Source organism: Conger conger, chromosome 13, assembly GCF_963514075.1.
Source record: "Conger conger chromosome 13, fConCon1.1, whole genome shotgun sequence".
NCBI classification, from domain to species: Eukaryota; Metazoa; Chordata; class Actinopteri; order Anguilliformes; family Congridae; genus Conger; species Conger conger.
In genome coordinates this window covers 6,638,271-6,650,645 of record NC_083772.1, presented here as the reverse complement: position 1 = coordinate 6,650,645, position 12,375 = coordinate 6,638,271, and the positions used below count along the sequence as shown (strand labels likewise).

The 12,375-nt window shown below is 42.7% G+C and overlaps 1 protein-coding gene across 1 annotated transcript; it reads right to left on the bottom strand.

The window, feature by feature from the left end:
- Positions 1-862: 862 nt before the first annotated feature.
- On the bottom strand, positions 863-6,390 carry LOC133107195 (C-type lectin domain family 4 member E-like). The gene is made up of 6 exons (XM_061216130.1): positions 6,238-6,390; positions 5,784-5,885; positions 5,190-5,360; positions 4,799-4,950; positions 1,938-2,044; positions 863-1,614 (listed from the first exon to the last, which is right to left on the bottom strand). The coding sequence occupies exons 1-6, from the start codon at positions 6,359-6,361 to the stop codon at positions 1,443-1,445; spliced, it is 828 nt and encodes a 275-aa protein (XP_061072114.1). The 5' UTR covers positions 6,362-6,390; the 3' UTR covers positions 863-1,442.
- Positions 6,391-12,375: the final 5,985 nt, after the last annotated feature.

Genomic DNA, 12,375 nt, shown 5'->3' with positions numbered 1-12,375 from the left:
GGGGGGGGCAGTGAATATCACACCTGTCGTAGGACAGACATTTTTGGTTGTATTTCTGCACCCTCAACATTGCTACACCGACTACATGCAACACTGCCGTCATACTGATCTCTCATGCCCCATCGTAATTTATTTTTAAAATAAATCATTGGTTATCCCGTAACCCTGTTGTCATGTGTCTCATTTTTCTGTTCACGACTAAAACGAGCCAGTCATAACAACCTGAAAATATGATAACCAGGCTCTGATGATGATGATGGGTCACAGACATCAGGAAGTCATGGCATGCAGAGAATATGTACCTCTCCCCCAGCCATACCACCACACACTCTGACACCTCTCCTCCTGCCATACCACCACACACTCAGAGACCTCTCCCCGTGCCATACCACCACACACTCTGACACCTCTCCCCCTGCCATACCACCACACACTCAGAGACCTCTCCCCCTGCCATACCACCACACACTCTGACACCTCTCCCCCTGCCATACCACCACACACTCAGAGACCTCTCCCCCTGCCATACCACCACACACTCAGAGACCTCTCCCCCTGCCATACCACCACACACTCAGACACCTCTCCCTCCTGCCATACCACCACACACTCAGACACCTCTCCCCCTGCCATACCACCACACACTCAGACACCTCTCCCTCATGCCATACCACCACACACTCTGACACCTCTCCCTCATGCCATACCACCACACACACAGACACCTCTCCTCCTGCCATACCACCACACACACAGACACCTCTCTCACTCTGTCATACCACCACACACGCAGACACGTCTCCCCCCTGCCTTCACATCTGTGAAGGGGTTAAGTCAGATTTAAGTGCAAAAGGCAACAAGACAGGTTAAAAAAATATATTTATTTGTGATACAAATTGAAGATGAAACAAACAGAAGAACTCTCGCTCTGGTTTCAGTGAAACGTACAGTAGGTGCACCCATAGTACACAGTTACAATTGGCGCAATGTTCAATGGCATAAGTCTTGCTGATCAGAACAGATTAAGGTGTTCCTGTTGAATAGTCTTACTCTCAAACAATCTGTGCAACTACTCTTTGTGTATGTCGTTGTATGTAATCAACCATGGTCTTACACCCTAATGCGGGCCGGTCCACGGTGTCATCAATCATATGAACATTCTGAAGAGAAAACAGGTGTGCAATTGTGCAATATTGTAATTCTTCATGCTATTTCCGCTTAAAGTTCATAAAGAAAAAATAAACTGTGATGGTTATTGTGAATTCATTTGAAGTCTTTTATTGGACATAAAATGTTTTGGCAAATACTCCTATAGTTAAGAGAACATGACAAATGTTGCGGGGATTGGGATTTCTCCTAGGTCAACACTCAAGTCACATACTTTCCAAATAATGATATGACTCCAAGTAATGATAATGACATCATCCAGCATGGCAGACTGTTTAGAACAAAAGAGCACCAATCTCACAGACAAACTTAAAATTAGAATAGCAGTAGGTGTCGTTCCACGTGTTCTCATATGGAACGGTAACTACACAGTCTGCATCTTTTTCTTTGCCCCGGGTTACGTTCCCAGGCCAGGAATGATCATCCGGTTCTCCACTTCTCCAGAACCTGTATGAGAAGCAGAGCCACTAGGCAACGTGACACCTTCACGTTGCCTACGGCTACAGCACTACCTGACACTGTATACTCTGGTTACAATTATGCCTTTTGTTGTTATGCTTGTAGAATATTATTATCATCGTTTAATATTATCGGATATACAAAAATACACATTTTGTGGGTTTGTGCTTGGTAGTCACCGTGAACTACACACTGTGGAACAACACACAAAACCTAGAACAGTGATACTGCACATGGAAAAATGATGATATAGAAAGATAGACATTAAATTATTACAAAATATTAACTCATATATAGCTACAAAAGCCTACCCTTTCTGCAGCGAGGATCTGTCTACCCAGAGCCAGGTGCCCTCTCTTTTTGAGTCAGTCAATCCAATCCAGTATGGGTGCTCTCTTGTTCTGTTGGTGATGAACCCCTGAACACAGACACATAATCTCTCTCACTGCTAACTCTGCTGACACAGAGTCCACACCAACACATTCTGGATCTGTCAGTTACAGAGCATGAGGCTTATTGAGAATGTATCCACTGATATGAGTCATGCATTCCATTGTTCAAAATACAACACAACATTTTTCTCCAGTTTACTTGCTAATTATTATCCACATTTCCACAGGCAAGCATACCAGGTCCAGTCAGAAGCCTTAGAGAGTTTGTACATAATGCCTCCTGTTATGGTAATCTTATGACAATCAAGTAGATTTTTATTTTATTTTTGGAAAGTTTTTTCTCTTAGAGGTTTTCTTAGTATTCTGACCAAATGGTTCAATCTATTATGATCAAATATTGAGGTTTGAAGAGCTTTGATAATTCCACACACCCAGGGTCCTACCAGATCTATCCATTATCTCAGCCCACTTATCCTGAACAGGAGTCTATCCCAGCATATGTAACAGGTGAGAAATTTGCCTGAGTCCGAGGTGGGATTTGAACCCCGGCCTCTCACTTGTCCAAATAATTTGTTGAACGAACGCATTACCAGTCAGCTAAAGACAAACTCGCCCCTAGCCAAGGGCAACAACGTTCTTTTGAATTTGAGGGTTACGTCATCGGGGAGTGTTGTCGCGATAACCTGCTACCAGCCTTCTCTTTCACTGCACCATCCGTGCTTACTAGCGAACCAGCCGAGCCAACCATGCTACACGTACATTGGGTGAAAGGCAAGAATACACCCTGGACAGGTCACCAGTGTGAGTGAATGGCACACACACGCACGCACTCACACACACACTCATACACACACTCATACCCATGGGCAATTTAGACTCTCAAATCAGCCTAACCTGCATGTCTTTGGACTGTGGGAGGAAACCGGAGTACCCGGAGGAAACCCACGCAGACACGGGGAGAACATGCAAGCTCCACACAGTGAGGCCCCTACCGACCAGAATTTGACACCAGGACCTCCTTGCTGTGAGGCAGCAGTGCTACCCACTGCACCATCCGTGCTGCCCTGTCTGTGACAATGAATTCACAGATTGTGGAGTCAGGTTCTTTGTTTTTTGTTAACGACATGTATTGTAGTTCAGAACACTGAAATTGACCAAAAGTTTATGTGAATTTGGTAGGACCCTACATGTACCCTGGCTTTGATTGAGGGGTTCTTATGTGTTTATTTCTGATTTTGGGATTTTTTAAATGGCGGCATGGATGGTGCAGTGGGTAGCACTGCCGCCTCACAGCAAGGAGGTCCTGGGTTCGAATCCCTGTCGGCCGGGGCCTCTCTGTGTGGAGTTTGCATGTTCTCCCCATGTCTGCGTGAGTTTCCTCCGGTTTCCTCCCACAGTCCAAAGACATGTAGGTTAGGCTGATTGGAGAGTCTAAATTGCCCATAGGTATGAGTGTGTGAGTGAATGGTGTGTGTGCCCTGTGATGGACTGGCGACCTGTCCAGGGTGTATTCCTGCCTTTCGCCCAATGTATGCTGGGATCGGCTCCAGTCCCCCTGCGACCCTGTTCAGGATAAGCGGGTTAAGATAATGGATGGATGGATGGATGGATTTTTAAAATCTACTAAGTTTTTATCTACTTTGTTTTGTATAAAGGTTTAAAAGAAGGTTTTTTTAGATTATACTTTGTTGGTAAAAGATGGTAAAAAATGGATACATGTAGGACTGCCAGTTCACCTGACCATAACTTAAAAGATATGTCTTGATTGTTTGTACTTTTGATAAAGGCTACACAAGTTCACGTACAGTAGGCTCCAGAATTATCGGCACCCCTGACTGGTAATGCACATAATAATAATAATACATTCAATTTTGGTCTCATATGGTCATTTAAAGTATTATTGAACGAAGTTGCTGTGGTCAGATGAGACCAAACTGAACATTTTGGTCAGATGTATCTGTATGGTCACGCTAGGACTTGACCGTACTGTCCTCTAGGGTCCTCTTCACACTTGTTCCTGTGTTCGATCTGCACTTCATTGTACGTCGTTCTGGATAAGAGCGTCTGCTAAATGCCTTGTAATGTTAATGTAACGTAATGTAAAAGATGCAGGATCAGCATGTATGCCATTGAAACAGAAATCAGATATCATACCTATGGAGAAAGTGCACCGAGAAATCTGTTTTAATTCCAGAGGTCTTGGGGCACTGGTTAAAATTAATGGTATGATGGATTCCACCAAGTATCAGGCAATTTTGGCTGAAAATCTGGTTGCCTCTACCACAAGGTTGAGACTTGGCTGTTGGTGGACTTTCCAGCAAAACAATGACCCAAAGCATAACTCAAAATTCACACAGAAATGGTTCCATGACAGCAAAAGCTATGTTCTGCCACCTCAGTCCAATCAAAAACCTGTGCGCTAAACTGAAGAGGCCAACATAAACTCAAGAATATGAAGGATCTTGCAAGGATCTGCAAAGAGGAATGGTCCAAAATCCCACACAATGTGTTCTTTAACCTTGTCAAGCACTAATGGAAGAGACTCAATACTGTTATCCTCGCCAGAGGTGGATGCCCCAAGTACCAGGGGTGCCAATAATCATGGACCTTTGGATTTTGGTCTATTCTATTATAAATCGAGTTTTTATTGAATTAATGTTTGCTTTTGGTTGGTTCCATTGAAACATTAATACATTTCAATGACAATAGAATATTACGTGACTCTAGTTTTTTTTCTGTCGCACTCAGTCAGTCAGTCTCTCACTCACACAGTATCTTACCTGCTCCTCTTCACTCTTTATTACCACCAGGTCAGCTCCCCGTCTTAAGCAGTCACTGTGACCGTCCATCCAGCTCTTCTCCTCCCTGGAGAAGTAGTAACACTTGGAAGAGAACAGCTCCCAGTCCTGTGGACAGGGCTTGCACACTCTCTCTGTACAGGAAGAAAATGCCACAGATTCTGTCAATTACAGATGCACAACAAACAAGATGCTTTGCAACAAGAAATCATATAAATAAGAAATAATTTAAGAAACATAATAAGAAATTTAATTTCTCTCATATATCTTTTTCACAGAAATACAATAGATCATTTTTTTAAAAGAAAACCACCAACAAGTAGCAAAAAGATCATCTCCATCTACAGATTATGCTAACGGTAATACAACTCACCGTTTGAAATTACAGGGCAGTATTTATCCAGAAGTTGGTACTTTTTCCCTAACATTGAAAGGAAAGCTGTGTTGATCTTCATCCTCTCTTCTTCAATCCCTCTGCTGTCATTGTTCGGTTCTCTCACCGTATTTGAGCACTCCGTAGACACATACATTGTCCCCTTCTGGTCTGGTGTGTGAAGGAACATGCATTATTATATTACTAATCTAATTAATGCAGTATCTGCTGACAATCAGAGCAAACATGTTTCATCTTGACCATATAAACTGAACAGTGTGGGCATTTTAGTTGACTACTCAGTAGTGTAACAGTTTCATGTTGGTTTGAATGGCCTCTTTTCTATAAATGTTGATTATTCTTATTTAATTTATATAACTTTATATATGCATAATTATAGGCATTCATGTAAAAATCTAATGATCTTTATGAAAAATAAAACGATGGTGGGTTGTATCATAATACCCACTCAGACACATTGATAGTAAAGCAGATTGACACATTATATAGGAAATCCTTTTTTTTAAAGTCTAAAATCACAGTTCAGGGTATTTCCAATAAGGATGTCATACACAGATACAGTGAAATACTCACAGAGGACACCCAGGGCTATTGTGGCAGCCAATAAGAGAGCACACAGCAGACACACTGCAGCCAGCCAGTAGGGGTGGGAGCTTTGTCCCCTTTTCTCTGTCTCTGTGGTCACAAGCAAAGTCACAGATAAAACAAATGAACTCAAATAAACAAATAACGGGGCGACATGGCTCAGGCAGTAAGAGCAGTCGACTGGCAGTCGGAGGGTTGCCGGTTCGATCCCCGCCCAGGCTGTGTCGAAGCAAGACACCTAACCCCCAAATGCTCCTGATGAGCTGGTCGGGGCCTTGCATGGCAGCCAATCGCCGTCGGTGTGTCGGTGTGTGAGTGTGTGTATGAATGGGTGAATGGAGAAGCATCAATTGTACAGCGCTTTGGATAAAGGCACTATATAAATGCCTGCCATTTACCATTTATAATAAACTCAAATAAACAAAAAAAAGTGCGTTCTTACCTGTGTGCTGAGCTCTTGAGCTGTTGAGTGTGGTGTGGCCCAGAGTGCTGTATACATCTTGTTGTGTGGAGGCCAGTTCAGTGTATATACCCTCTGAATCTTTGGAGACTGTAGATGCTGCCATTTCTGAAAACTGCTTCTAATGGTCGCTGTGGTCTTTTGTATCTGAGGAAGTATGGTTGAAGGTTTTACGTCATTGCTGTCATGTCGCGCCCCCTGAATTGAATCTTCAGACTGCTAAACATCAGTAAGTGAGTGAGTTTCAAGCATAACCTGGTTAAAAATTATTATAAGACAGGTCCATGAGTTGCTTTGCATCTAACAAACAACTCTTGTTCACATACATTTAGCACAGAGTGGTACACAGACAAAACAGACATAGATATTCAGACAATAGATCAACAATATAGACACATGTTAGTTCATATTCAGAGTCTAGAGAGACATTACATTACATTAAAGGCATTTGGCAGAGCAATGTACAGTTGATTAGACTAAGCAGGAGAAAATCCTCCCCTGGAGCAATGCAGGGAAAAGGGCCTTGCTCAAGGGCCCAACAGCTGTGTGGATCTTATTGTGGCTACACCAGGATTCAAACCACTATCCTTGTGGGTCCCAGACATGTACCTTAACCACTACGCTAAAGGCCAAGACAGAGGTTTCTCAAAGAAAAAACAGGAAAATTCTTGACTGGCCAAGTCATTCACATGATTTGAATCTAACTGAACAAAAAGCAAGACAACTCGCCCCCAAAACAAGCAGGAAGATAGCTGTAGTACCGGCCTGGCAGAGCATCACCAGATCAGATACTGCACACCTGGTGATGTCTATGGGTCACAGCCATTACAGGCAAAAGATATGCGACAAAGTACTAAACATGACTTTCTGCATGTCCCAAATGTTATGATACCCTGACATGGGGAGTGACTATGTATTAAAAGCACTGTCATTTCTGTAACCTTTAATGAAAGCTGAGAATCAGCATTTTAACCAGGTTTGATTTAACAACGTTTGATCACAAATCTAAAATTGTGGAGTACAAAGCCAAATCGAGAAAAAAAGTATTTCTCCCAAACATTATGGAGCTCCGTATACAACTGCAATCACCCTGCAAAAAAAAAGAATTACTCTGCATGCCTGTACATGCAGCTCGCCAAACAGAGGCTGTGGCCTACAGCCATAAGCCACATGTACCCAAAGTAGCACTGTGTTTCCTGTGTTAAATGTATCTCCATCTGTCTGTGTCTGAAAAACAAATTCCATCTCTGAGCGTTCTGCTAAGAGGATGTGTAATGCTACATTAGTACTCAGAAACACCTAGCTGATGTAGTAAAACTGTCCCATTCGTCTTCTTATTTGTTTTTAAAACTTATTTCAAAATATAATATGTAGAATTCTGAATGTCTGTTTGAAGCTGAAATAAATCATTTCTGCTTTTTGGAAAAACTTTGCAATCATTTATTCCTCATCACTTCAACATGACCACGTCTTACAGAACGTGTATCTGAGGATTGGCCTGGTTCAGCTGCAGTTACCTTATTTGAATGGTATTATGAAATGATAAAAGGAGGGAAATGTATTGATTCTTAATTGACAAGGTGTTAACATAAAGACAATCACATGGTTACAAATAGCCTTTTAGTGATAATCTTTATTACTATTAGACCACTTGCTGAATTAAGTGCTTACATTTACATTTACATTTTAGTCATTTGGCAGATGCTTTTAATCCAAAGCGATTTACAAGTGCATAGGTTCTTCCACAAGTCAAAGCATCACATCCAAAACTAGGAAAATACATAGGAAGTGCTGTTTTAAACATATAGTCATCATAAGTGCAATTCTTTTCTTTTCTTTTTTTTTGGGGGGGGGTTAGACAAGAGGGATAGGGATATCAGAAAGGGGGGCGGGGGAAATCAGGAGGGAGGACAAAGGTAGAGTTTGAAAAGGTGTGTTTTTAGTCTGCGTCGAAATAGGGGGAGGGATTCTGCTATCCTGCAAGTCATTCCACCACTGAGGAACCCGAACTGAAAACAGGTGTGAACGTGCAGCTCGACCGCCAGGTGCGCGTAGTGAGGGAACCACAAGGCGACCAGAGCTGGCAGACCGGAGTGGTCTAGCTGGGGAGTAGGGAGTGATCAAGGATTGTATGTAAGGTGGGGCAGTCTTTTTGTAGTTTGTAGGGGGTGAGGGTCAGAGACTGAGCCCTTCCAAGTCACCTGGTAGGAGCGACCAGAGAGGTAAGAGGAAAACCAAGCGAGTGCAGATCCTGTGACACCCATCCCAGTCAGCGACGAGAGAAGAATCTCATGGTTGACTGTATCGAAGGCGGCCGACAGGTTGAGGAAGATGAGGACAGAGGAGAGGGATTTGGCTTTAGCAGAGTGGAGTGCCTCAGTGACCGCGAGCAGGGCAGTCTCAGTGGAGTGGCCACTCTTGAAGCTAGACTGGTTGGGGTCATGGAGATTGTTGTGAAGAAGATAAGTGGACAGTTGGGAGCAGACCGCCAGTTTCAGAGTCTTGGCGAGAAAGGGAAGAAGAGAGACAGGCCGGTAGTTGCTCAGAGCAGAGGGGTCAAGAGTAGGTTTTTTGAGCAGGGGAGTGACTCTGGCCCTCTTCAGGGAAGAGGGCATGGTGCCGGAAGAGAGGGAGGTGTTGATTAGAGAGGAGAGAAAAGGGAGAATGTCATTAGATATAGATTGTAGAAGGGGAGAGGAGATGGGGTCAAGAGGACAGGTGGACGGGCGGTGGGATGTAAGGAGTTTCAATGTGTCGGAGTCAGAGAGGGGAGAAAAGGAGGTTAGGGAGTTGGGGTCAGCAGGGGGAGAGGGTTGGGAGAAGGAATTGCGAATGGCGTCAACCTTCTTTTCAAAGAAGGAGACAAAGTCATCAGGTGTGAGTGATGAGGGAGGTGGGGGGGGAGGGGGGGCCAGAAGAGAGGAGAAGGTTAAAGAAGGAAGATTTAGCTAGAGAGACAGAGGAGTGAAAAGGTGATAGGAGGGCATGGAAGGAAGCGATATCACTGGGGAGACAGGACCTTTTCCATTTTCTCTCCGCTGCCCGCAGTTGGGTTCGGAAAGCTCGTAGAGCATCAGAAAGCCAAGGATTGGGGGGGAGGTCAAGGAAGAGTCAAAGGAAGATGAGAGGGAGGACATGAGGGTTGTAGCAGCATCATCGGGAGACATTTGAGAGAAAGACTCCGCGGATGGTAGGGAGGAGAGGATTGTAGATGAGAGGGTGGACGTAGACAGGTGGCGTAGGTTCCGCCAACAGGTGCCAGTGGATGGTGGGAGAGATGGATGGGTGTTAGAGGAGAGTGGAAGAGAAAAAGAGACGAAGGAGTGGTCAGATATATGGAGTGGTGTTACAGAGAGGTTGGTTGTTGTGCAGCTCCTTGTGAAGATGAGGTCAAGGAGGTTGCCTGCTTTGTGGGTGGGAGGGGAAAGTGTGAGGGTAAGGTCAAAAGAAGAAAGGAGGGAGAGAAAGGTAGACTGGGTGGACTCTGAGTTGAGATTGAAGTCACCCAGGAGGATGAGGGGAGTGTCATTGACTGGTAAGGAGCTAAGGAGGATGTCCATCTCATCCAAGAAGCTCCCCAGAGGACCCGGGGGGTGATAAACAACAATAATAAAGAGATTACTAGGAGTCTTTCTCTGGCTCTCTCCCAGCAGACAGACAGCCTTTCTCAGCTTGCACATTCTGGTCTTACAGCAAGATCGACAAGGGGTATTCAGAAGACAAAATACTGATGAATGTTCGTGGCCAGCTTCATGTCTTTTTGTTTCGGTAAAGCCCCGCCTTCTGGAAAAGTGTGTATAAGAGCCTTACTGTGTCTGATTCAAATCAGAAAGCCGATAAGCTTTCTCATTTTCTGTCATTTCTTTGCAAATAAATACGAAAGTTAATTCAAGTTTGGTTGTCGTTGTTTTTACTGGGATCTGTTTCATCATACGATGCTCACCTGTGAAATGTTAAAAAGGGCATTTTTTCCCTAACAATGGTAACCTGCACAACTCTTTCAAAAAGCAGAAGGGCTTCATTGGGTTTCTCATCTGCCAATATGTCCGGCGTGTGGATGTGCGTTGATGTGATATCAATTAACAGTGACAGTCAGACATTACTTCAAGTCAAGTAGTGGATTGTAACTTGAGTGTATAAGTTTTGTATCTGCTGTGTCCCTGCTTTGTACCTACAGAATAAAGTAAAGGATTGGTGGAAGTGGCGACTAAATGTCTTGAATAAAACCACGGACTCTTGCTTTGAGAGTAAGCCACTCAGTAATGGTAGTTTATTTAATTGGCCGCATAACACTGTGTAGCTCCTGCTGCCACACTGCCGTAACCTTTCGTTCATTCGTTCATATTACCAATCAGAAAACAGTGTTTAACCGCAAATGTACTGACGGCTCTCTTTTTCAAACATGTAACCAATGAACATGGGGTTAGGTAATTACAGTATCAGTATGCAAGTCCTTGAAAATTGGGCTGTACTTAGACACTTTTTTTGGTGGTTGAGCTTGAGTGAGAAATTAATTAATTGTGTTCACTGAATGCATTTTTTGTCAAAGAAATGCAAAAATCATCCAGAGTGATTTAAAAATCATTCAGTACTCCACATTGTTGGGCTGTTGTGCCTGTGAATAGATAAATAAATAAGCATATAGTAGAATTGGAGGAAGAACTTTCATATATAGATTCGACATGTAGTCCCTGGATCCTGATCAACCAGTGGGGGTCACTAGAGAGCAATGAAGTCACAAGGTGGGCAGGTCAGACGAAACCAAAAGGGAAGGTTGGCGAACTGCCAAAATGTAACAAAACTTCCTCAAATGAAAACAAGGCCAATCTTGCAAACCAACATGTTATAATAAGATCATAAAGACAAAAGATAAATTTCGAATATACCCTTACAAAAATCCTCCTGCAGTGTGCAGGTGATCTAAACAAATGTCCCTATAGTATTTCATGATAAATTACTTATTTGAAGTTTGGAAGTGCAAGATTTCGTCATAGATATGAATGACGATGAATAGGCTGTGTTAAATGCGCTGACCATTTTGAGTCTTGTGTCTAAGGTTTTTAAAATTTGCCACAAACTTGTGAGAGTAGCACCAAAGTGATTGGAAAAAAACTGTAACAACAATAACCTTCCTTCCTTAGATTAGTGTTCCCGTTTTTTCATGATTTGTGCCTCTCTTGAACTTTGTGTTTCATGTTTATTCTTTATCACACTCATGGGTTTTCCTGCCTTTCATATTGAGCCACAAGATGGCGATGTTACCTTTCAGTTCATGTGTAGAAATGATAACAAAGTGACTCTTCTTCCTTTATAAGCATTCACAATTTTAAATGAATAACATTGTTGGGTGTGTGCTGTTTCATTTTTTAAAAGTGTGATTTGCTATACTTCCTCTTTTTTCGTTGTGCCAATTTTAAAGAAATAAAGAAACTGTTCTTCAAGGATCAAGTTCCCAAATGTAGCTTGAAAGTCCAGTAATTTCCTCTTTGGGTACAAATCAGTACATTTTCCAACCCAAAAAGTACAAAGTAGTTGTCATTACTAGCTAGGGTTGCGTTTTGTACCTATAAAATACCACTCCAGCAACAAGCATTTGTACCTTTCTAGGCCCTTTTTCTACCTTTATTTCTGAGATTGTACTGGAATAAAACATGAACTAATGTCTTACTGTCAATTAAAATCCCTGCTGGGAAAAAAAACAGCTGGTAGCTGGTTTATCGGTTCAGACCAGCTCAAGCTATGTTTTGAAACAGCTGATATCTGATCATTTTAAGCTGGTCATAGCTGGGTTTTAGACCAGGGATCACTTAAACAGGCATCCACACACCAGACATCAGGCATATTGACAGATCAAACAAATAAAGCCCTTGATGCAGTCATCTCTTCTGGGGAAACTTGTACAAGTTTCCATTGAGATTGGGCAACTGCTGAACCACACCTCATCTAAATGTTCCAATAGTATTTCATGAAAAATTGATATTTTTAACCAATGAGCTTCCGTTTTGAGGTTTCGAGAAGTGAGCACAAATTTATGAGATTAACATCAAAGTGATTGAAATATGTCTTCAAAAACTGTATGGAATATAATTGTTGCTACTTCATCAGTTTACCATTCATTAG